At 35.0% G+C, this 26,807-nt stretch overlaps 3 protein-coding genes across 4 annotated transcripts in view; 2 read left to right on the top strand and 1 right to left on the bottom strand.

The window, feature by feature from the left end:
- Positions 1-5,017, top strand: part of LOC107562920 (heparan-alpha-glucosaminide N-acetyltransferase-like) — an 18,567-nt gene extending 13,550 nt beyond the window's left edge. The window contains exons 9-15 of the mRNA XM_016247671.1: positions 544-704; positions 2,426-2,541; positions 3,556-3,677; positions 4,106-4,232; positions 4,380-4,466; positions 4,684-4,761; positions 4,997-5,017. Of these exons, the coding sequence (XP_016103157.1) occupies positions 544-704; positions 2,426-2,541; positions 3,556-3,677; positions 4,106-4,232; positions 4,380-4,466; positions 4,684-4,761; positions 4,997-5,017 (712 nt within the window). The remainder of the gene's footprint in view (positions 1-543; positions 705-2,425; positions 2,542-3,555; positions 3,678-4,105; positions 4,233-4,379; positions 4,467-4,683; positions 4,762-4,996) is intronic.
- Positions 5,018-5,348: 331 nt separating this feature from the next.
- The window catches only part of LOC107562932 (rho GTPase-activating protein 7-like), a 141,430-nt gene continuing 119,971 nt past the window's right edge, over positions 5,349-26,807 (bottom strand). Inside the window, exons 13-20 of one of the 2 annotated variants that reach the window (XM_016247690.1) lie at positions 26,276-26,489; positions 25,818-25,932; positions 22,802-23,014; positions 22,004-22,221; positions 21,676-21,849; positions 21,203-21,308; positions 20,542-20,544; positions 5,349-5,367 (exon numbers count right to left, since the gene is read on the bottom strand). In XM_016247690.1, the coding sequence (XP_016103176.1) occupies positions 21,212-21,308; positions 21,676-21,849; positions 22,004-22,221; positions 22,802-23,014; positions 25,818-25,932; positions 26,276-26,489 (1,031 nt within the window). In that variant the 3' untranslated portion in view covers positions 5,349-5,367; positions 20,542-20,544; positions 21,203-21,211. Of the gene's footprint in view, positions 5,368-19,718; positions 21,309-21,675; positions 21,850-22,003; positions 22,222-22,801; positions 23,015-25,817; positions 25,933-26,275; positions 26,490-26,807 lie in introns of those variants that run through there. The other variant, XM_016247691.1, reaches the window with a different exon arrangement.
- Positions 9,384-14,242, top strand: LOC107562919 (phosphatidylinositol 4-kinase type 2-beta-like). Its single transcript, XM_016247670.1, has 9 exons — positions 9,384-9,429; positions 9,576-9,778; positions 10,153-10,353; positions 10,433-10,564; positions 10,894-11,047; positions 11,447-11,511; positions 11,885-11,984; positions 13,336-13,469; positions 13,924-14,242. Exons 1-9 carry the CDS (start codon positions 9,384-9,386, stop codon positions 14,116-14,118), a joined length of 1,230 nt encoding a protein of 409 aa, XP_016103156.1. The 3' UTR covers positions 14,119-14,242.

Here is a 26,807-nt window from a genome sequence, read left to right as displayed (position 1 = left end):
TATTAATATTCATATAATTTATATTATAAATAAATATATTTAATATATAAACATAACATATTTTTCTGAAATATATACATGCGTGTGTGTGTATTTATATATACATAATAAATATACACAATACACATACATATTATGTACAGTAAACAAAAACAACAACATTTTTTAACTAAATGTATTTATGTTTAAAAACATACATTTTCTATTTTCTATTTTTCCCCCCTTATATGGGAAAATAATATGGCATGGCCCATAATGACCTTTCATTTAGCCCACAAACTTTGACCCATGGGTGCTGGTTTGTGCATCTGTGGTATATATAGACAGGAAACCAGTGGGAAATGGGATCATAACATGACAAAGACTGCAGACAAATGTGTGCTGCACATGTTGAAGAGAAATTGGTTTTCACACAATTCTGTTTGTGGATGATGCTTAATCTGTGTGTTGGAAATCATGTCAGAAAATAACACTTTCTGAAATGGGTATCCTTTTTCTCTCTCTGCCATTGTGTCTTACTTTGTGTAATTTTTGTCTTCACAGGTTTGTGTTTATTATGGGTACTTCTATTGGTTTGTCCCTGAGCGGTTCATTGCGCAGAGGTGTCAAACGCACTCATCTGCTGTGGAAGATTTTCTGGAGGAGCTTACAACTATTTCTTATCGGAGTCATCATCGTCAATCCTAACTACTGCCAAGGACCCTGTGAGTAGTAACATGTTTTCCTTCTGTTTCTTCTTAAAACCTACAAACCCAATCTCTAGCCCAATGCCTGTACTAATTCTACATTAGTTTATAAACGAAATACAGTGTCATGAAACACATCAGTATGAAAGCTGAAACAAAGTAAGTTTCTCTCTGTTAAATTACATGCATATAACTAGTCCCCATGAAATCAAAACTGGAGGAATTTGTAGCCTATTTCTGTAACTTTTTTTTCTTTTTTATGAGTTCAGCTCATGAAAAATGCGGGCAAAAACAAAAGTGTTGCGTTTCTAATTTTGTTCAGTGTAGAACAATGGATCAACAATGCTGATAATTTATTAAATATTCAATATTGACTTGACTTGCTCACATAAGCATATCAAATCTAGAATTTCTTCTCCAATAAAATGCTCTTTTAACAAGATTACCATCTTCCTCCAAGTAGCAATAGTAAGTAGAAAATCATGGTTTGCTAAAATATAACGTACAAAAGGCATTTGGCTATTTAAACATATTTCTTACCCCAGCTTCCTTTTTCAATAGGCAATACATCCACAAAGAAAAGAAAATTGCACAAACATGGGGTTGTTAATATTATATGTTCAAACTCAACATTTCCATGTCACCTTGTCAATTGTTTTTTAGTAATCTGGTCACAAAAATTAGTGTAAGATTTAATGGAATGTGAAGTTGAAGACTTTAACCCTTTAACTGTCACCCATCCCCTCTGTGGGACACCCAAGTTTACTTCACTATATTAAAATTAAATCCTAAACTAATCATGACAATCTATATATCGTTGGAAAGGTCTAAGACTCCTAAATAGATTACCAATGTTTTTGTTAAAAATTATGTAGGAAAAGTAATAGATTAATTTTTGAGTGCACCTCAAAAATCTACATCATAACAGTTCTGACCTTTGTCAAAAAAAAGTCTTCTTTGTTGCCTTTTTCTCTATCACACTTTATAAATCATCAGAAATTATATATCAATTGAAAACTTTAAATCTCAAAATTCATCCTTTGAAACATTGCATTACCATGGAAATGGTACATCAATATCATGTTACAAAATGTTTTCGTTCATGAATTATAAAAATGTAAGTTTGGATCGTGCACTTTCACGTCTATGTTCAAAAATGTGAGTGACAGTTAAGGGGTTAAAGACAATTTAAAAGTAAACAGTGTTTAAAATTAGTGCTGGGCAACGCGATTAATCGCATCCAAAATAACGTTTTTGTGTGCATAATATATGTGTGTGTACGGTGTATATTTATTATCTATATATAAATACACACATGCATGTATATATTTAAGAAAATTTTATGTTTATATATTAAATATATTTATATATAATATAAATTTTAATCACATTCAAAATAAAAGTGTTTGTTTACATAATGTATGTGCGTGTGTGTATTGTGTATATATATATATATATATATACACACACGTATATATTTTGAAAATATTTACATGTATATATTTATATTCATATAATTTATATCATATATAAATATATTTGTTATATAAAAGTAACATATTTTGCTTAAATATATAAATGCATATGTGTGTATTTATGTATATATAATATATATACACAGTACACACACATGTATTATGTACACAAAAACTTTTATTTTGGATGTGATTAATTGTTGCCTATCACTATTAAAAATATAAATGCTGATCTTTTATGCATGTGTCCATGTATCTGTACAGTGTCTTGGGATTCTCTGCGTATACCTGGGGTATTACAGCGTCTGGGCTTCACATATCTCATTGTCGCTCTCTTGGATCTTGTGGTGGCACAGGACCGACTTACCAACTTGTCAAGTGTGAGTCAAGCTATCCTTCTCTGCACGTAATATGACACATAATCATAAACACACTTTATAGACATAAATACTCGGCTGTATGTGCTTGCCAGGCTTTTGTCTCTTTAATGAATAACCGAATATTTGATTCATCCATTTGTAAAAACATACAATGGGGTCCAAATATCTTGAGACCAATATTATTTATTCTTATGCTTACCAAGGCTGCATTTATTTGATAAAAAAAAAACACAGAATACAGACATTAATAAATAAAACATTAATATTACTACAATTTAAATTAAATTTGAATATATTTTAAAATGTACTTGATTCCTTTGATGGCAAAGCTGAATTTTCAGCAGGCATTATTTCATTAGAAAATCATTCTGATATGCTGATTTGCTACTCGAGAAACATTTAAAATGATTATTATCATCATCAATGTTAAAAGCCGTTTTTACTGCATTTTTGTGAAAACTGTGCTACACTACCAATTAAAGAAAAAAAAACTTTTATTCAGCAAGGATGCATTAAATCTATCAAAAAATGACAGTAAAGACATTAATAATGTCATAGTGATACAAAATCTGTTTTAAATAAATATTATTTTTTATTATTATAACTTGAATGGTGTCTGAAGGATCATTTGACACTTAAGACTGGAGTAATCATGCTGAAAATTCAACTTTGCCATCACAGGAATAAATTGCATTTAAAATTATATTCAAATAGCTCTTTTAAAATCTAACAATGCTTCTCAATATTACTGAATTTTTGATCAACTAAGTGCAGCTGTAATAAGCATAAGAGACTTATTAAAAAAAACATTGGGGGGTGGGGACTTATTTCAAACTTTTGTACGGCAGTTTGAATACAATATATAACATTTTAATTGATAAATGTAAAAATGTAATTGAAAATTTTTCTTGTCATTTTTACTATTTGTACTGTATGTCCCCAAACTGGCATTAACTCCCGCTTGTAATTATTTTTAATTGTAATAATAATTTTCCATCATCTTGTTGTTCCCAGGAAACATGCTGGTATTCGGTGCATGATGTCTGCCTCTACTGGCCCCCATGGCTGTTTGTGATTGCCTTTGAGACAATTTGGTTGTGTTTGACCTTCCTTCTCCCAGTCCCAGACTGCCCAATGTAAGTACAATCCTACTCATGATACGAGCCTATCATTTATTAAGAACTGCCTAAATATCCGTCCCCATATCCCCTGCCTTGTTTGCAATCATGAAAGGAACACTCTGCAGACTCTACCCATTTTCTGCCTTGTTAAAATGACAGGAATGGATCAGTAAGATACCATAAAGATTAGAAGAATAGATGTGACTGCTTTTTTCCTGGTTAATTATGAAGAAATTTCGCTTATTCTTATTTACATTGTTCAACATTATATTATTAGTCAGTTGTAATTGGTTATATTACATAGATATGGGATATGTAAATTAAAATGAATATGCAAATGAAAGTGTTTTGAATAGCATGACTCATGTCTATCTATTTGCTATTCATGACGTGCATTTTGTGTGGGAATTGCTATATTTTTCCTCTTGTTGTCTCTCCTGCAGTGGTTATTTGGGTCCAGGGGGCATTGGTGACTTTGGCCAGTACCAAAACTGCACTGGTGGAGCTGCAGGTTACATTGATCGCTGGCTGCTGGGAAATAACCATATTTACCAGACGCCTTCATCACGGGTAAACAGAGACCAAAACAATGAGAATGGGTTGTCATTCTGCCAGACATATGTAGTCACTATTTGCTAGAGCCGCAGCTGATTTCCGTCTCTTACTTTGGCACTCACCCACTCACACTTCATTGTGTTTTTGTGTGCCTATATCTAGGTTGTATACCAGTCTGTGATGCCCTTTGACCCTGAGGGTGTTTTGGGAAGCATCAACTCTGTATTGATGGCATTTTTGGGTCTTCAGGTGAGACAGACTTCTGTTTTCTTATACAGTACTTGTTTCTCATAGCAGCATCAGTGATTCTTCTTCCCCCTCCTCTTACTGTATCAGTATCAGCAGTGCAGTCACATGCTTCATGCAAACTATTTTTGTTCTGCAGTGCTTACAGGAATCACATCTAATAATTGTCCTGCCCTATTGCATCATTGTTTTTTTGTTTTGTTTATTGTGTGGGTTTCAGGCAGGGAAAATTCTGCTGCATTACAGAGACCAACACAGGCAAATAATCACACGATTTCTCATTTGGGGATTCATACTGGTATGTTTGCTTATTGTTTGTTTTTGCTAACACTTTATGTAATAACTTTCATTAAAAATTACAAATATATGTATAAATGCTGTTCTTTTGAACTTCTGATCTATTTATCAAAGAATCCTGTAAAAATGCATTCCTTTTTTTTTCCATTAAACCTCTCTTGCTCTTTTTTTGTTTGTATTTTTAACACATTGATGAGGTGATCTTGGGACCAGGAGTGTGGTCTTTGTGTCATTAGTATGTGGTACCTGAAATATGACTTTAAAAGTATCTTTTTTGGGGGGGGTGGGAATAACAAGTTGCTAAATAAGGACTATAACTACTCCACAGAGTTGCATGCTTGCTGCATACATGCTTGCCGAATGCACTTTTGTACAAAACATAAAATCTAATAAAATTATCATACTTCAAAATTGAAAACCACTAAACCAATAGGAAATTTTTATTGGGAACCCATAATAAACTGACATGGTTAACTGTACGTCTACTGTACATCTATGCCCCAGCATCATTTACGTCTCGAAAAATAAAATTAGGTATTTATCTTGACAAAAAAATTAATTATATATATATATATATATATATATATATGTGTGTGTGTGTTAGTGTTATTAAAAGGAATATTTCATCCCACCTAAATTAGTCAAGCTTGCCAGCAAGTCATTCCAAACCTCCACGACTTTTGACTTATTTATTTATTGTTTGTTTGTTTGTTGATACAATTGAAGTCTATGGTATTTTTTTGTGCAGTCAGCTGGTCATTATCACATTAATAAACTCTACAGGGTTAGAAGCTTGCCAGGTCTTGTTTCACCAGAGAAGGTTTTTATTTTGTGCAAATTTCTGTAATATGGAAGTGGATTGGGTGTGGAAGTATAAATACTACTGTTAAAAAATTAAAAGAATGGTATTTTTAATTGTCAAACGTCTCCAGTGAGCCTAAAATATCCAGAAGATCTGAAAGAGAATTAGTAGGGAAATTAGTCTTTTCAAACTCATGCAATTTTGGCGGCATGACAAAGGCGTCTGCGTCTGCCGTTATTATTCATTTCAATGGATGAGACTCAAGACTGGCTCTGTTTTATTTTGTTTATGAGATCGATGTCTCACAGTGTTTACAAAGGCAGTTTGCTCGACTATATTGAATGAATTGGGGAGTAGAATAAGTTTGTTATATTTACACGTTGTAGCTAAGAGTCTTTAAAAATCATACCATTTATGATAATTGATATTTATGATATGCAGATATGTGTTTGTATGGGTGTGTCTGTATACAAGAGAGGGAAAGTGTACTTGTCATCTTCTAAATGTTTAATGGCCTCTCTTATTCACCCAGGGAAAGCTGTCCAGAAACCTTCAGCGGAGTGTGTTCGTGTGTTTTACCTTTCAGAGCCCATGTAGACCACTTTTAGTTAGTTGTACTCAAAGACTATAGAATACCCAAGACGTGTCACTCGTATAGTTTTGAATGGGGAAAAATGCAACGCTCAATATGGCCGCTCAATCGCAGGAAGCCCCGCCTTCTAAATGAAAGAGCCAATCGCTAATCGGTGAAGTCAGCGCGTCACTGCAGCTGCCGTTAGAAGTCGCGGTTGCTATAGAAACAGTCAGCGTTCTGAGGCGTGCTCTTAGGACTGCGTATGCACACTGGCTGATGTATCCTGAAAAATACGCTTTTTATAACGTTATTTGAGCAAAAGTAACATTTATGACACAGTTGTTGTCAGATTTCTTTGGTGATTTCAAATATGAAATGTAATCGTAAGCTTCGTGAACAGTTTTGGAGAATTGGATGTTTCCCCATTCAAAGAGATGGGAGTTGCGCTTGCATGCCCGAGCAGCGTTTCAAAGATGGCCGCTGAGTGACATGGCTTGTCTTAAAAATACTTTGGTTTTACTGCAGTGTGTGCATTCAGTGTAGTGGATTCTGAATAAAAGAATGATCGTTTTACGGGTATCATGGGACATGTATGCGTGTTAGGCTTTGTTCACACTGGTTTTCGAACTTGATCTTTAGGTATTTACTGTCTGCACTGTCATTTTGCAAGTAATTGAATCTGATAATCTGTTTGTACTGTGTTGCTGCATCGGTTGCTATAGTAATAATAATGTACGAATCAGCAAGATGCCGCAAGGCTCTCTTTCTACAGCTGAGAGTGTCAAACCACTTTTGGATGTGGTTTCGATCAGTTTTGTAAATATTGGATTTCATGTGGTTTGTTCAGAATACAAAAAAGAAAATCCATTTGAATAATATATGACAATTTTTTTTCTTTCTAAACAGTGCCTCAGTGAGCAAGCTGTGTATGTAGTTTTCAGTGTTAATAAGAGACGCACACAGACCCTCTCTACTTTAGTTTGGCATGGATGGTGACTGAATCATCTGATCTGATCTTCAGCTCCCTCTACGCAGATCACATGAGTGTGTGTCTGTAACCTACATGTGAAACACTGATACAAGTGTACACATTAGAAATCATACATAATGGCTCAACTGAAAAAAAAACTGATTTAAAAGATAAGTTTTGAGTAACTGATAAATGGCCATTTTGGACTGTGGATGAATTAAGTAGGCTTGCTGCGGTAGTCGGTGTTATAAATGTTACATAGTGTTTAGCTGCACAACGATTGCATTACTTGCCCACTGTCGTTTTGTTTTTACATACACACACACACACACACACACACACACACACACACACACACACATATATATATATAAATATAAATAAATAAATAAAACTATTTAGTTCAATTGCACAACGGATGCTAAAATTACGAACTGAAAGCTTCTGCTCCATACCGCAGCAGGAGTCAGATTTCACGGTTATGTGAATAGAGAAAGGAGAGATGTCTGACAAGATGATGGCAGAGGATTTGGTGTCAAAGAGAAAAGCAAAAGCACCTATTTGACAATATTTCTGTTTAATGTTTGTTAATTGTTGTTTTTCATAAAAAAAATTATAATGAACCACAAAAATTCTTTGTAAAGTAAGTGGGAAATCCATCCAAAGATCTTTAATTTATATACAGAGGCTCTCACGTGACATAATAGATAAGAAATAGATATTGTTGCCACAAAATAAGAGAGTTCATTTATATTTAATTGTGGCCATGAATTAAGAAATTGCTCCCTCATTTTATTAAATTGTGGCGATGTTGTAGTAATTTTGATACATCAAAACAAGGGAATGAATTGGTACAACATTGCCGTGATTTTAATAAAAAAGGGAACAAATTAACTCATTATTAATTTGTGGCCACAATATATATATTTGGTTAATAATGAGTTTGTCATTTTACTATTTTATTATGTTTTTCATTAAGAATAATAATGAATCCACCATTTTCAAGCATTCATTTTGTTCAAAGAAAAGGAAAAATGTAAAGATCTAATGTTAAATATTAAGTGCTATGGATTATGAGTGTCTTCTCTTGTAAAATGTGCAGTGTAATTGGTAATATCGTTTATTAATTTCCTCACCATGGCATCTCTCTCAGAAAGCTTAAAATCATGAAAATTTAAATATTTTTGTTGTTGTTGTTGTTATCATTTAAAATTTTTTTTTTATAAATAATAATTTGTATCTTTTAAGTACCAATACGCACCCCTGTAGGTGTATAGGCTTTTATTTATAACTTGAAAAATAATTTTTATAATGAATTTTGGAACATGAATTAGAAAATACTATTTCAGTATTTCTACTTCAAAATTTCCAATTTAAATCAGAGTGTTTCTTGCTGCTTTGTTTCTTTGTAATTATTTGTGAAATTTAAAGTTGTAAATAAAGTACAAATGTGGTACTGCAGCATTTACCATTATTTTCCCCTAAAGTACATGATGTATGACACATGATGCCTTAAAGCTGTTATGTAATGGAAGCAGTAACATTGTTTTTCCGTATTGTGACATACATCCAAGTGAAACTTTTTGGCAGAAATAAAAGTATGATGGAGACTTGGTTCGATCGATCAGTTTTTTTTTTGATTGGATGTGGACAGATCTGAATGCAAGCTAGGAGTTGATTATAAGGAAGGGGTGGGTTTTAAGCATACAAAATATTTAGAGAAGTCCAGTATATGTTGTTAGAAAGAAGTCAGTCTTACTCTTTTCCCAAGAAGGTTGAGCTTTGAAATTTGTATTCAGAATTATAGAGTCCAATAATAAATAAAAGTTAAACATGCATGGATGAATTGTTCATAATAAGATAATTATGCATATCAGGGGTAAAAATGAATTAAATTGGCTTTTTATGTCTTAGGAAAATGTAGAAGTCACCTTTGTGGAGTATTCACATCTACATTGAGTTATACTAGTCTTCCTAGCTTGTACAGGAATTATAGTAGCTGGATTCTGTTTAGTCTAAATTTTTTCTTCTGCCAAATTTTACAAAATAGTTCTAAGAACCCATATTTAAGCTGTCAGTACCTTGTACAGAAAATGAATACTTTGTATTTGCCGGTGTTTTGATGAATCACTTTGATATTGAACCTTTCATCATCAAGCTCTTGCTCTTGGAATATATATATATTATATTTTTTTTTTCAGCTTCTTTGCACTCCAGAAATGCCCAGTGCTCTTTTAATTTTTATCTTTCTGAAGGCTAGTTTGCAGACTAAATTGCATGCTCACCAGTGATTCAGCTTTGAAGCTTGGATTTCTAGGAGAAGGTTCAATTTTGTTCCAGATAAAAATGGCCTTGAGCATGAGTTTCTCTCTGACGGAAATTATTAAAAGAAAATCATTCCCCAAACGTCCTGCTGTATAGCCTATTGAGATGAGGGAATATATTTACATATAAATGCTGACGTACAAGAGAATATTTGCCACACTGTACATTTGAATCACTTTGTATTTGTGCATATAGGTAATAGTAGTGGAGAATTCAACCATTTCCCAGAAGACCCAGAGTTTGCCGAAATTATCCAGAAGGCTGAGCAGGCGATAGAAAATGGCGTCTTTCCCGAACGCATCTCACAAGGATCCAGTGGAAGCTACTTTGTCAAGGATCCCAAAGGGGTATGTGTATTTGAATGTTAAATGTTGAAATAATCGGTTTTAAAAGTCATAACAGAAAACAAAAACTGATGGGATGAAAAAACTTAGAACTTCTTAGTAGGTTTCTTTAGTGAGTATTCATGCACCTCACATTATTGTGCCGTTTGTACGCAACATCATGCTTAGCAGTGTTTACCGTAGGATAATTATATGCATGATCACCTCTCTCCTGTGAACTAAATGAATACATTTATGCATGAATGTTAATGCAGAATCAGTTTGGATTCATTCTCTCAGAAAGCATTTCCTTTTACGATATAATTCATAGTAGTTATTTTCAAATCAAGTGGTGTTAAATTAGATTTTTCTTGATGCCTGTATCTTCTCTCCTTTAGAAAATCATTGGGGTATTTAAACCAAAATCAGAGGAGCCTTACGGTCACTTAAACCCTAAATGGACCAAATATTTCCATAAAGTCTGCTGCCCATGCTGTTTTGGCCGTGGTTGCCTCATTCCTAACCAGGGCTACCTCTCTGAGGCAGCTGCCTCACTCGTTGACCAAAAACTGGGCTTGAGGATTGTACCCAAAACTAAGGTGAGGATGGGCGTTATAGAAGCTTTAAGAAAAAGCTTTGCTCTTGGAATTAACCAAACTTTTCACCCTTTGTTTTCAGGTTGTGAATTTGGCCAGCGAGACTTTTCACTATAGTGCAATTGACCGTGCCAAATCCCGTGGTAAGAAATATGCACTGGAGAAAGTCCCCAAAGTTGGACGACGGTTTCACAGAGTTGGTCTTCCTCCAAAGGTAACGAAACGCCTCTAAAATGATCCCAATTCATTTACTCGCCCTCATTTTGTTTCAAACCTCTATCACTTTCTTGTGTGAAACACACAAGGAAATATTTTGCCAGTGTTCCATACAATTAAAGCATGAATTGACACATTAATCTAGGTATTCCCGAATCCATATGATTGCTTGGTGTCATTATTTGCTGAAAATGTTGAGTCGGTAGCTCTAAATTCTCATTTGCACTTTTTCATTATAGATATTACACCTGTCTTGTCATGTCAAAATTGAATTGAGAGCTAGACTTCCAAAAAAAAAATCATGATTTGTTGTTCTCTTTTGTGTAGGTGGGCTCATTTCAGTTATTTGTGGAGGGCTATCATGAAGCAGACTACTGGCTGAGGAAGTTTGAGGCAGAACCTCTTCCAGAGAACATGAGGAAGCAGCTTCAGTCTCAATTTGAGAGGCTGGTGGTGCTGGATTACGTCATCAGAAACACAGGTACCTAATGCTGCTGTTCAAGTTCTTTCTTTGTTCAGCCCATTGTTCTTGAACTTATTCCCTTACAAAGCTTCACCATGGTAACCACAGTGCTCATCTAATCTCAGATTTTTACTAACAGGGTTATTTTTACTAAATTGGCTGTGCTGTAAAGTAACTTTATTGAGTATCGGTCACTATTGTTAAAAAAAAATTTGAAAGCTTTTTACTTTTTACTGTATCTCATCTCTCTTCAGGCAGACTTTTTCATTATCGTTCTTCATTTCCAGTTTCTGCCTCCCTCACCATACAAATGTGCCATGTCTTTCAGCGTAACATGTTATGACCACATAAAAAGAGATGCTAATTGTTTACAGTGCCTTTGAAAAGGAAATCTGATATATCTTTTGGCTTCTTCAGACAGAGGGAACGATAACTGGTTGATCAAGTATGAGAAGCCGGGCGATGGAGCGCTGACAGAGAAGGTAAGCTGAGGGATATTTATAGAGCTCCTTTGTTTGCAGTGCTGGGCAGCTCAAAGAAAATGCCATGACTGAGAACCAAGTGCAAATGCAGGGGTATCATATTCATTTTTTTAATGCAAAATGATATATATATTAGTTTTTTTTTTTCTTTTTCGAGTTTTTGTGTTTGAATGGGCATGGCATGTCTTGGTAAACAGTTCCTCCCATATGCACAGTAAAGCTCTTTAAACATCACACCATGTCAAACATAAGACCTGTTCAGTATTGCAAAAGCATTTCCATTAGCCCAAGTTGCCGCAGGGGTTAATGGATGTAATGATGATTGCTTTCCAGTCACAAATGCTGAGTTTCTTTTCCACATGTCTGTCCTCAGGAATCTGAATGGACTGACCCAAAAGACTCGGCCATACAGATTGCAGCTATAGATAATGGTTTGGCCTTCCCTTTTAAACACCCCGATGAGTGGAGAGCATGTAAGGATTTCCTATTTTTATACGTTTAAAATCTATTCAACTGTTTTCTATTTTAATATTAAAAATATAATTTATTCCTGTGGTGCTAAAGCAAACTTTTCAGCAGCCGTTACTTAATTTTCAGTGTCATATGATGCTTTAGAAATTCTTATATGCTGATTTAGTGCTCAAGTAACATTTACTATTTTTATCACTATATAAATGAGTTGAGCTTCTTAATATTTTGTGGAAATCATGATACAAATTTTTTTCCAAGATTCTTTGAATAGACAGAACAGCATTCATTTGAAATATAAATCTTGGTAACACTTTCTATGAAGCCCATATTTATAATACATTATAAGGGTATTCTTAAGGCATTATAATGAATGCATAATGCATTATAAAAAACCTTATGTTGTATCATCTCATGAATAAGAACAGTTTTAATATATTATAATATTTACTTATTTGTGGTTATAGCTTTTAAGAGTATGATGATTTATAACACAATGAACACGTTGCATCCACTTTTACAATGGATTATATTTCTCATAGTTATAATGTATTATAAGTCTCATATCTTGACATTTTTCTTATGCTACTTTACTTAAAGCGGTCAAAGACCACTTATAAGTAGTAATAATAATAATAATAAAAAAATGTTTTCTCTCAAACAGCCATAAAACAGATAAACTGACTATAAGTGTCTTTGCAAGTACGTCAACTTATTCTACCATACTAGATTCAACCATTCTTGAGCATACTGATACTCTAATGAGAGTTAAAGAGCAAAGTTGCTTATAGTCGATTGATTAAGGGGACCATCAAAATAAAATGTAACCATATAAAACATTGCATTTTTTTCACTGTGCAGATCTTAAATAAACAATGTCAAGATATGATACAGTCCATTATTCTGTAAATGAAGTAGATTTAATATGGTGTTCATTGTGTGTTAAATAATCATACTCTTAAACTTATAACCACACATATGTAAGTATTATGATGTATTATAACTGTTATGATTATTCATGAGTTGATATAACATATTATAATTTTTTTTATAATGCATTATGCATTCATTATAATGCCTTAAGAATACCATTTATAATGTATTATAAATACGGGCTTCATAGAAAGTGTTACCGAAATCTTTTGTAACATTCTAAATGTCTTCAATATCATAGTTAATCAGTATAATGTGTCCTTGCTGAATAAAAGTATTTCTTCCAAAAAATGCTTTTTGAAAAATATTAAAGGAATTTCAATCCATCAACTAGAAACATTTTACTAGTAGTGTTGAAATGATCATACTTAACAGGTGAAATAGTAGTACTTTTTTTTCTTTTTCTTATCTTGGTGCATGTAGATCCGTTCCACTGGGCATGGTTGCCTCAGGCCAAAGTGGCCTTTTCCCAGGAAACAAGAGACCTTGTGCTCTCACGCATTTCTGACATGAACTTTGTACAGGACCTCTGTGAGGACCTTTATGAGATGTTCAAGGTAAGTTTTAACAGTGCCGTACTTGTATTCGTACCATTCAGAGCTATGCATTACTTGTTATTAAAGTGTTGATTTGGCTGTAGTTTATTTTGAGACTTAACTTCTTGGACGGGGCTTTAGCATGCTGTCAGTTTCTGTTAGCAAGCTGGAGTTTAGCATGCTGTCAGCACACTAAAACCCTTAAAGAAGTTGCGTCTCTACATTCCTCCCATTTTAAGTGGCTCTGCTAAAAATATTCAAGCTTAAAATTTATAAGGAAAAGATAAATTACTAATTGACCTCTCTAAGTGACCTGACCCCACTAAATCTGTTTTCTATCATGTCTGTATAATCTTATGAACTAGTTTGCAGTGAAGTTGGTTAATCATTTATGCATTAATTTGCAAGAATCTCTGTATGGATGGATATCTTTTTAATATTAAATGACTTTCCACATTAACAACTCTGATTTCAGACGGATAAAGGGTTTGACAAAACCATGTTTGAGAAACAGATGTCTGTTATGAGAGGACAGGTAAGTTTTATGCTTCGAGATGATTTTACATTGTGCATTCTCGGCTATTCCAGAAATAGTGTGTTCTCACATGCTTCATTCTCACTAAATGCTGGAGCTCTTCATAATGAAAAATTCACAGCTAACGTATATTAATACACCCAGCCGGGATGCTATTTTCAGCCTGTCACAGCTGAGACTTAGACCTGAATATAGACCTCAGGTTTGCAATGCCAAGGAAAAGGATTGTGCCTCTAAAATTGTATTTTTTTTTTAAATTCTCGCCAACATACTGTTATACACTACTGTTCAAAAGTTTGAGGTAGTTAGATTTTTTTTTTTATCCATTTATTGATTAAAAATACAGTAAAAACAATTTAAAATGAAGACTTATGTAATGGCTGCTGAAAATTCAGCTTTAGTGTGACATGATCCTTCATAAATTATTCTAATATGCTGATTTGGCGCTTAAAAAAAAACTATCAATATAATTTACCACTTTGATAAATATAATGCATCCTTGTTGAATGCTTATATACATTGTTAAAGTTGGGTGCTTTGTAGCCCCTAGAAAAATAATTTTTCTCGCTCACACAATCCTGTGTATGCATCTTGGACTTTGTATTTCAGCTGAGCAATTGTTAATGTAGAGCTGTATATTTAAAATGAAGTGAAAAAATTTAAAATAAAGCTTTGAAATTGGTTTAAAAAAAATAGACTTGGTGTTTATATATTATATTCAACTTTTTTTTTTTTTTTTGTCCAATGTAAAATGGATCCTGGACTTTTGAGGCTAGTCTGGAACCAGTTTTAATTGCCTAGAGCTGCCATTTCTGTTGTGACAAGTCTCAAAGAATCAAAGTTATTTACAACAAACAAATTACAAAATGTATTAAGTTATAACTTATTCTGTCACTCGAGAGCGCAAAAATCGTCAGAACACGACGTGTGTTTTGGAGCATCCATCTTTGAGGTACTTGTTTTTGGGTCTGTCATTGTGTTGCCACCAAGTAGGCACTTTTAGTAATAACACTGACTTGAAAAATGCTTGAATGTAACTTGCAAGTTTACATTTTACACTTATCCTGAGGACATTTCAACACCAAGAAATACTGGTGACCGTGGTATTTAATACGATGAATGTATTTGCTGATTATGTAACAGGATGCTGGCAACAGTATATATACATTGTTAAAGTTGGGTGCTTTGTAGCCCCTAGAAAAATAATTACAGAAGGTTTTTTCTCGCTCACACAATCCTGTGTATGTATCTTGGACTTTGTATTTCAGCTGAGCAATTGTTAATGTAGAGCTGTATATTTAAAATGAAGTGAAAAAATTTAAAATAAAGCTTTGAAATTGGTTTAAAAAAAATAGACTTGGTGTTTATATATTTATATTCAACTTTTTTTTTTTTTTTTGTCCAATGTAAAATGGATCCTGGACTTTTGAGGCTAGTCTGGAACCAGTTTTAATTGCCTAGAGCTGCCATTTCTGTTGTGACAAGTCTCAAAGAATCAAAGTTATTTACAACAAACAAATTACAAAATGTATTAAGTTATAACTTATTCTGTCACTCGAGAGCGCAAAAAGTTTTGGAGCATCCATCTTTGAGGTACTTGTTTTTGGGTCTGTCATTGTGTTGCCATCAAGTAGGCACTTTTAGTAATAACACAGCACGTTCCTCATGCCTATGCAAAAAGCGTAAAGTTTTCAGTGTTTTTGTCCTAAACGAGGTTGTACCTGACTGTTAAAAAACGACAACAACAAAAGTCTGGTCCTAGAACAAATCACAAAGTACTTATGTGAACTACGCAGAGTATTTGCTTCTACTGTGTGTTTGTGTTTAGAAGCTGCATGTTCTCAAAGTGATCAATAGGAGGCAGTGTTCACTCACAAACAAGCACTACTTCCTCACGACCTGCGAAGAATACCAATGAGCACATCCTGGATGAAGTTTTTTCACTGGTTTATCTCCAATGTCAAAACAAGCCTGAGAAGTTGATTAATCACCCATTGCTGCTAGAACCGAGAAGCAAGTACGTAATTTGCTGTTCAGCCATGTTCTTTTAAACACCGAAATAATGTTTTGATGTCTATCAATTATCCGAATGGCGTATTGGTCTATTTGTGTGTATGAATAGACTAAAATGGCTTGGTATAATTTAGTCACACGCGGAAGGGATGGGATGTAAGGTAGGCCTACTTCTGACTACCAGTTTTTTTTACAATTCCCTTTAAGTATATAATCCTTCCATACAGAAAAAAATATCATTAAAAAAAATAACTAAAAAAGACCATCATATGCACAACATTACAACGGTATTGACAATGCTTTATATCCAAATGATTATGTAGAGACTGTGTATAAATAGTTGTTGATGTGAGGAATAACTTGTCTCCTGGCCAGTATTGACCTCGTTACTCAATTTATTACTGGTTACTAGTTACTCCTTTCAAAAGTAATATCACTTTACTTATTACATTTTGGCAACAGTAATTAGTTACACTACTAGTTACATCTCTTTCACGCCCCCACATAAGTTGTAATTCCATATGTAACGTTACCCCATACAATTCTTTACTAACATGATATTTCTGCCTCATCATTTGACCAAAATCCACATTGGATCGCAGTCAGAAGTTATTACAAACAGTCAGTGGTGATTGATAGTGACTTTTAAGTAGTGTTGGGCGGTATGACCAAAAATTTATATCACGGTATTTTTCAAAATTATACCGGTTTCACGGTACATGACTGTATTTTTTTTTCATGCATGACAGGGGTGTTAACTGTATTTTCTACTGATTGAGAGAGGAAATACTGCAGTATATTGACTTAGAATGCCCTATTTTACGGTCATGATGAGTGAATATTGTCAAAAAATACCTCACGAAATAGTGACTAATCGCAAACCCTTTTAATACATATTAACCAGGAGTCACTCTCATTTATAATCGCAGCGTAGTCTGATAAAATCAACATGCATCTACACTAAAGAGCGGCTATGTGGTTGTTTTGGCTATATTACTTTTTTGTCTCATGCAGCGCACTGCCTGCGTCTGAGTAACAAACTAAAAAAAACAACAAACAAAAAAGTGCATGTGATATTAACAGATGAACTACGCTCATATTTATAATTCCAAACAATCAGTAAGCGACAGGTGCTAGGAAGCGCTGTTTTGTACTCATTTATTGACGAGTCGCCTGCGGTGCGGCCAACTGCGGTGGTGCTTCACTGCACAGAACAGATGCCGAGAGAGATGACACTTCTCCGGGAAGCCAGACCTTGCGTTCGTGGGACGGCACTGGCGAAATCTTCCAACTGAACCATAGCTAAGGTTTATCCAAAAAAGTCGCTAGGTTTGTCAGTATGAATATTCTATGGAAAAAAGCCGCTAAAAGGCGTCTGAAAGTAGCCAAATCTAGTGGATATTGTGGATGAGTTCTTCTGTGTCATCACGTTCTATTAGTTCTACAGCTTCAGTTTCGGAACTTTCACGATTAGTAACACATACAGCTGTTCCCTCACCACAGTGCAACAGTAAAAAGGGAGCCCTTTCCGAACGTTGTTTAAGCGGTACCGGTATTGCGGTATCTTTAAAATTCATATCATAACAAAAATAAACAGCGGTATTCGGTATGAACCGGTATACCGCCCAGCACTACTTTTAAGTAAAAGTGTATTAATCTTACTAATTGTCATGTGTATCTTGAAGCTAACTGTAACTATAATTTCTGTAACCCATATACGATTCTATTCAATTATGTATTTTATCAAAAGAAATCACAAAAGTTCATAAGAAAATGTTTCGTTTTCTAAAAATATTTTATACCATTTATATCAAGATCAGAGGGACGTGCGGACAAGCCATTTTATGCCAGTGTAAAGTAATGCCACATCTTCCATAATGCCACGGCTTAGTATTCAGATCAGCTTTTCTCCTGACAAAATCAATGTAATGGCAATATTTACATCTGCTGAATGTAAGCCTTTCTGTTTTCCAAGCTTGCCTGTTGCACTGGTGACTTCATGTGCCTGTGCAAGTCATGAAAATTGTGAAAATAAATCTAGGAATTATTGGATTGTTGGACTTCAAATCAGTAGGGGTTGAGGCATCAAAAGTAACAAGCTGTTTTATGGATGGTAACTGTAATATTATTACTGAAATCTGATTAGTAATTAGTTACACTACCAGTTACTGCAAAACGTAGGCTACTGTAACTAGTGACTAGTAAAAACAGTTACTGCCCAACACTGGTCCTGGCCCACCTACTGTCCTCATTAAGCATAAAAAAATGTACTGACAAGAATAAATGACACGTTCAATAATTTATTGATATTCTGTTTGTCATATATTTGGGACATTTAATGAATGTCATAAAATCCATACCACTCTTTCTTGTTTTCCCCTATTTTGTCCTTCATTGTTTTCTTGTCAGAGACAGCTGACAATTGATGTGATCATAAACTGCAAATACGCACAATCTGAAAGAATTTGTTGCCCTGTTTTCCCTCTTACACATTAAAGCGCTATAATTTATCAATGTGGGAACTCTCCTTCAGTTCATTCTCAGAAGTGAGAGGGAAAGCTCTCCCTATAAACTCTCCCTCTCTCGTACTTCCACCCAAACTTTCTTTCTCACACGTATCTTATCAGTTCCCAGAAAAGCTCTAGAACTGTATTTTTTTTTTCTGTTGGATTGGTTCATAAATGTGACTCCATGTGGGAGGGTTGTTTATTTTTCTTGGAAATCAGATTGCTGACCGTGTTAAGGGTGTAAGAGAGGGACAGGTACTTGGGATGGATTTGTCTGGTATGGGTATGAGTCTGGCCTCAAGCTTGCAGGCTTTGCAATGACAATTCCCTCTTTGTTTGAGCGCCATGGATGCATTATGTAAGCAGACACTGAGATCACCAGCCACACAGCTGTTTCACTGCCTTGAGATGAACAAATGGCCATTTTCTTCTCAAATATAATTTAAATCATTTTGCCTATGAAAATCAAGCCTAACTACAAGCCTACAAACAAAAAGCTAAAGCATATGTGTTTTAATAAAATTAAGTTATAGTGATAGTTGTTTAGGTATGTCAGTTATCAGTTTTTTTTATAATCAATTGTCAAATAAGTTACATAAATAGTCAAATATGTTACATTAACAATCAAATGATCAATTAATCATAAAATACTAAAACATCTGCAAGATTTTGACAATGTTGTGGCCATTAGAAAGAAAGAAAGATTGAAAAAAAATTAAATAAACAAAAAATATTTTGTGTTATATTTCTGTTAATTTTCTGTTCATGATCATTTTGTTTAATAATGGTAATTAATTTACAGTTCACTGTGTTTTATTACAGGTTCAATGAGCTAATAATGTAAGTACTGAACACAACTATACAGAAATTTGGGTAACACTTTATTATAGGGACCAGTTCTCACTATTAACTAGTTGCTTATTACCATGCCTATTATAAACATATTGGCTGTTTTTTAAAGCACATATTCTGCATGATCATATTCTGCATCCCTAATCCTACCCAATACCTAAACTTAACAACTACCTTACTAACTATTAATAAACAGCAAATTAGGAGTTTATTGAGGCAAAAGTCGTAGTTAATGGTTTGTTAATGGCGAGAATTGGACCTTAAAATAAATTGACCAAAATTTGTTTAAAATTAAATTATGAATGAAAACTGATCAGTTAAAAACCCTAGATAAGGTAAATACAAAAACATCACAGATGGAAACCGTTCATGCTGTTTTAATACATTTAATAGTGCATTTTGACCACGATTAATCTATACAGAAATAACATTAATAATACAAAAGATAAACAACTTTCTCCTTTCTGTAACTTAGGGTGTAACATTTACAATAAAATAAGATACATACAAAAACACGATATGAGTGATATAAATACAGAGAGGTTTAAATTAACTGTCATTGTCATGCGTTATTCTCGGTTTGGCAGCATATATTTAATTTACAAACATTTATGATACACTGCCATGGACAGGCACACAAGTAGCAATAAATCGACATCAAACCCAGGACCGACAATCATAAAGCACCTCAATAGGAGTACTGGACTCAGAAAGAAATCTGTTTGGTGATCGCAGCACTCCTACTCTAATGATGTGACCGCAGGCCTGGCTATAGTTAAGTGTAAATGCAAGCCTTGTTACAATTTTAGACTTTTACTTCATTTCTGGTTAACACTGACAAACAAATGGATATCACTTCCCCTCATACATTCTCTACCATCCTCTAACAAAATTGCTGCCTTGGTAGCCTCTATAATCAAACCTGAACATCCAACCCAAAATAAAAAGCTTTTCCTATCCTTTCAGTATTTGCCCAGGGCCCAAGATGTTAAATGGCCGAGACCATGGAGCTCAAATTAATTTTATTGGGTTGCAGCACCGATCTCGACCAATCACAGGCCTCAGGGTGAGTAAACTGTATTATGTTTTTTTTTGGAGTCCTGTGTTGAATCCTGGGATTACTTTGGGATTACTTTGCTATGTATAATTGGTCCACATTGTATTGGTCTCAGCTTTGGAACCCTCTGTGCTGTTTAAGTGTCTACATGCAGTAGTCTTTTCCTCTTATCTCACATTTCCTGTCTTCCTTTCAAAGGTGTGCCAGCCACCACCTTCCGTCTTGTCTATAGACAATCATGTCTGTCCATCCATTCATCCATCAGTCCATTCTCTTAAATATAATGAAAGCACTGTACACAGCTTTGCAGACATTTGCGTAACTATGTAGCAGTGACACACACAGAAACACTCTATTGCAGCGGGTGCCAGTGCATGGAATATGTTTCATTTGTCAATAACACACACACATACACATCAGACACACTTTACATAGGCTCACTTCCACAGTCATTTAGAAATACACATACATACTTGCTTCTCAGAAGCAAAACACCTCCCCTTTTCATGTAGTCACCCTATGACATGATCAGTAACAAGTTCAAACGTTGTGACGTCAGTGATGATGATGTCATAGCAGCAGGAACGTCCATTTCCAGTCTTTCAGGCTTGTCATTTGATGGCCATCAAAATGGCAAGAGCTTTGACCAATGTAGCTTGTTGATTTCGGCACAGTGGGTCCGTCCGTATCACATAAGGGATCAGATCATCGTATGTTAAGGGAGTTTAAAATCATTATCATCTTCATCTCTAACATCAGAGTTTGTTGAGAGGTGAAATGAAACATCAACTGTGTGTGTTTATTTGTCCAGGCAGGTAAAGGAGTCTCGTATCCGCACCACTTCTGCAGCACACAGGTGACCATACAGCTTATTGTACCATTCAGGGCAACGACCCCTAAAATAAAAGAGAAAAAATATATGTGAGCGATGACATTTGTATGTCATTGTATTTAATTAAAATATCTGAATTAAATATTTACTTTGAAAATAATTATTTCTTAGTTATAAAAATTACATGAATGATTTGTTATTGTATAATTAAATTATAGTATTTATTTTTAATTATAATTAAATATTTAAATATAAAATCATTAAATACTAAAATAATGACTTATTAAAATGATAAATATGCATATTTTTTATTAGTAATTATAATAATTATAGTATAAATGATTAATTATTAATTCTACTTTGCCCTATTAATTTATTTAAAATTAAACTCAAGCCTTAAATAAACATTATTTAGAACAAATATAGAATACCTGCAGTCTATTCTGGAAATGTACGTGAGTCGGCTCTTGTTGGGTCCGCTGGGTTCGATGTAATAGCGAGAGGTCAGAACATTAGCACGAACACCCAGAACCGCTGCACTCTTGTGATCCACTGACACACACACCAAAGCACACACTCCCTTGGGCAAGTCTGTCACCCACGACCTGAAACACAACACAAAATCATTCTTAGGATTCTTATAAACTTAAAAAGAACTATAAAAAGAAATCTTCCACTTTGAATATAAAGTACAATTGTAGAATAAAAAAAAATAGAAGAGACTTTAAAACTTTAAGAAGACTGAGTGTTTGTAATCACCTGAGCACCACATGGTCTCTTGGCGGATGGGGCGGCATTGAGTTCCTGACATACTGATAGACTTCCATGTTATGTTCCAGTGTCTCCACAATTCTGCACTCTAACAGATCCTCATCCCAGCGTTCCTGCTCCCGTAGAATACGCTGCAGTATGTCCTCAGCTGACGCAGGCATGTCCACGCACACTTTCCACTGCCGCAGAGACGACCCATCCTGAACCTATAATGAAAGAACATGACGCTATGGTCATTAACAGTTCCAGCACAATAATCTTGTTAGTTTTGTTCATGTGGCATGATATTACTTCATGGTAGGGGTGTCCAATCCTGTTCCTGGAGAGTTAGCTCCAACCTGCCTCAACACATTTACCTGGAAGTTTCTAAGTAATCCTAAAGTTAATTAACTTTCAAATGTGTTTAATTATGATTTGAGCTAAATTCTGTTGGATAGTGGTCCTCCAAGAGCAGGACTGGACAGCCCTACTTTATGGGTCCATGAAACACTGTCCAAGGACAAGAGAACTGGGCTGAGTGAACACAAGTGTGTTTTGGTCAATGTGAAGTGCTAGAAAAACCGATGAACTGATGTCATCGTGGGCTCTAGTCCAAAACAGAGCTGGGAAAAGATACTTTCACATGAAAAAAAAAAAAAGTGATGTAAGGAAAAAACACAGCTTTTCCATTAGGCACAAGCAAAAAAAATGAGCAAAGGAAGGAAGAGAACGTGAACATGAAATGGAAATATGAGAGACAGTGTCCAAGTGACTCGAATAGGGTGTGTATTTATACAGTTTCCTTACCTTTTTATATGCAAGCTCAGCGTTTTCAGGAGTTGAGCAGCTGTCGTAACCCTTGAATTTGTCCTTGGCTTCTTTAAGCAGGGCATCAATACTGTCTTTGAGGAGACTTTGGTAGGTACAAGAACCGCAGTCTTCCACCAACACCTCCATCCGCATGGGACTCAAGCCCTGCTCCACGTAAGAGTTCCTACAGTGTGACATTTCCTCTGGGATCTGAAACACAAAGAAGATACAAATGAAAATAATACATTTGTTATGCTGGTCCAGGCTGGTAGGGCAGCATAACCATAATGTTAAAGGGTTAGTTCACCCAAGAATGAAAATTCTGTCATTGATTACTCAACCTGATGTCGTTCCAAACCTGTAAGACCTTCATTCATCTTCAGAACACAAATTATGATATTTTAGATTTAAGTCCAAGTGCTTTCTGACTCTGCAAAGCCAGCTATGCAACTACCATGTTCAAGGCCCAGAAAGGTAGTAAGGACATTGTTAAAATAGCCCATGTGACATCAGTGGTTCAGCTGTAATTTTATAAAGCTACGAGAATACCTTTTTGTTTGCAAAGAAAACAAAAATAACTACTTTATTCAACAATTTCTTCTCTTATGTCAGTCTTCGAACCCGGATGTGCTGCCTTGTTTGCAAGCAGAGAAATGCACACACATTCATCGTGGTACTGTTGTGATACTGTCGTGAATGCGCATCGAAGACTGACACAAAAGAGAAAAAATTGTTGAATAAAGGCATTATTTTAGTTTTCTTTGCGCACAAAAAATATTCTCATAGCTTCATAAAATTAAGGTTGAACCATTGATGTCACATGGACTATTTTAACAATGTCCTTTCTAACTTTCTGGGACTTGAACGTGGTAGTTGCACTGCTGTCTATACAGGGTCAGAAAGCACTCGGATTTCATCAAAAATATGTTAATTTGTGTTGCAAAGATGAACGATGGTCTTACAGTTTTGGAACGACATGAGGGTGATTAATTAATGACCGAATTTTCATTTTTGGGTGAACTATCCTTTTAACCAGGAAATCTAAGGGTACGTTTACATGATAACAACGTACTAAAAAAAGAAACGGGTTTCCTTTGTGTTTTTGAAGATTCAAGTACACGCGCATGCCGGCCAAACATAATGCGCCTGTTTGCATTTTCAGGCCCCCAAAACGCCATTGTCATGTAAATGAATGGCCAAACGCATAAAAAAGTTTTCAATTTTTAGTTGAAAACAGTGTCGTGTAAATGCCGCCTATGATCTTTATGATGAAAAAATCTTATTAGTTAAAAAAACAGCATATCAACATCCCATTTAGGGTCCAGCTTACAAAAGACAAGATACACAAGTTAGTCTTTTCAGCAGGGACGCATTAGAGAATAAAATTAATTAAAAGCCAAACTCATGACTTGTTCATAACATGCTAATTAACATTAGCATTAGCGTCCCCTATGGGACCGACCAACAAAATGAACATTGTAAGCTCAGTATTACATTACTCAAATGACAAGTCATGATAATATTGTTGAAGTATCCTAGTTTTGTAAGTCTCAAAATCTTTAAAATAATCATGGTTACTTTAAACTAATTCTGTTAAATCAGAACATTGCATGTTAAAACTGCTTTTGGTGTGAGTAAAATGAATGTGAGGGGAAGAGAAGTGACAAGAGTGATTCATTCCTCACTGGAAGTGGCTCATCCTGTTTGTGTGTGTCTTGTCCAGCGTTCTGCCCTTATCCACTGTGAGTGCTCTTGTGCGTGTCCTGTCCTGCTCGCTGTCCTTTTCCTGCCTGACTAATGATGTTTATCATGTCACAGTGCTTGTCCCTTTCCAGCGTTTGTTGAGATAAACTTATCTTCATTCTGCAAAAAGCATTAGTCTGATGGATAGAGCGCGACCAGACCTTGCACATTAGATTTAGGGGCGGAAGACCTTTAATACAAGATGCTATCTTTCCGTTTCTCATTTTGAATTATTTGCTCTCTATAAATAGCCCATTAAGAAGAAAATAACTTTTGGTAATAGCCACAGATTGAGTTATCTTATGTTAATGGCTCCACATAATCAACCCAATCTAATCATGGAGTTTATTATGATCTGCTCAGGGAAAGCAGTGGCATATGGTATAACAATAAGCGCAAGTGTGTAGGTGAACATTACAAAACAATGCTGCTTTGTGGATGATGCGAAATTGAATTTCTGATGTTGTTCAACTTCTGCTGACTTTCATTATTTTACACTTATCCAGTTAAAGAGCTTCCTTCCTGACCTCTGAATAGGTACTAAAAGTGAAAGTGAGTGTCTATGAATGTGTATATCGTAAAATTGTTTGTTCATGACGAACTTGCTGTTAATATGTGATAAATTTGTGGCCAGAGGTTAGCTATATATTCACTAAAAGCTTTCTACAAATCACTGCATGTAAAAAAGAAGCAGCATATTAAGAATGACACATTATTGTGTTGGTGGTGGTGGTTTTCTTTTTTAAATAAATAATAATATATCTTAAGGAGATCCTAAGATATCTCTTACCTGCCATTTGTTCTGAACATTATTGATATATGTGCTAGAAAAACTAGAAAAGCCTTGCTGTATCCACAGAAAAAAACACTGCTATCTGTAACCATGGCTGCTAATTCTGGTTCTGTTTTTGTATGTTTATGCGTGATTGTATGGGTAATTAGGAGGGATTGGTCATTGCACAACAACCGCATTCATCTTTAAATAAATTCAGCAGAGGTTCTAGGTAGCTGTTTTTGTAACATGTGCTGTAGCGTGAGTGTCTGCACATGTTAAATGAGCGTGCATTTGTCTTTGTACCTGAGCTGCAAATGACAGAAAGACACATCTGGTGCAGAGTGATAAGACCTCTAGTTTGAACACCATTTTGATAATGCTGGCGTACGTGAAAGATGGATGAGAGATGGATTTGTTTGCTTTTTTCTTAAAACAGAAGTGAATTGTTTGTGTTTATGTTGGACAGAATGTACTGAAATGTAAATTCATGCTCACCAGGAAGAGTTTTCTGCACTCCTGTATCATATGAGCTAAGCCGTGTGTGGCTGCCAGGTTCTCATTCAAGTCCCTTTGGTCTGGTTTTCCCAGAGTGTTCTTTCTGTTCATGACCCTGTGATAAGGAAAACACATGCAAAGGGATAAATGGATAAAGTTAAAAAAAAAATTATGCAAGCACTAATCTAATCTTAAAAATGATCAAACTCAAATTTAATGCTACATTTTCAAGTGCAGCAGGCATTCAAAGCCTTACATAAGTCAACTCTCTTTTTTAAAAACCTATTCTTTCCTAGTTTCCTGTTTTTATGGGGTGGTTATTCAAGCAAGATAGAGTATAATTACATGGTTTAAGGGTTTGAAGTAGCCGCATGCCAAATATGATGGCACCTCAAGCACTTTGCAATTAAAAAGATGAGCGGATCTATGTGAAGTGTGTTAACAGACTGCACACACACCTGGGTGAGGAGCTCTCTCTCCGCAGTGTGTTGAGGTGGAAGAGAGAGGGGGCCAAACACACGGCCAGGTTAGTGCAGGTCATCTGGTTCTCACCCACGCTGGCCGTTACATCACTCAGGAAGCACAGCAAAGTCTGGAGGGCTTCGCGGTTCTCGTCTGGTAACACCAATACTGCAGCCCTCACCGCCTGCAGCCGCTGTTCTTTGGGAACATCTGAAACCGACAGAGGAGTTTCATTACTTTACTCCGAACACAATGTATGAGGATTGTATGCAGTGGTACAGATATATGGTGCAGTGATGATACAATGGTACTTTGGAACTAAATGATTGACATATTCTGCACTTTAAGCAAAGAATACAATGAAACGTACAAAAAAAAAAAATCTAATGTATTTCTAATGGTATATATATATATATATATATATATATATATATATATATATATATATATATATACAGAGGTGTGAAAAAGTGTTGGCCCCCTTTAATGTTTCAGATCAGCAACCAAATTTAAATATTAGGGAGAGAT

The sequence above is a fragment of the Sinocyclocheilus grahami genome, unplaced genomic scaffold (genome assembly GCF_001515645.1).
Source record: "Sinocyclocheilus grahami isolate Dianchi unplaced genomic scaffold, SAMN03320097.WGS_v1.1 scaffold848.1, whole genome shotgun sequence".
Lineage (NCBI taxonomy): Eukaryota > Metazoa > Chordata > Actinopteri > Cypriniformes > Cyprinidae > Sinocyclocheilus > Sinocyclocheilus grahami.
This window is presented reverse-complemented; position numbering and strand designations above follow the sequence as displayed.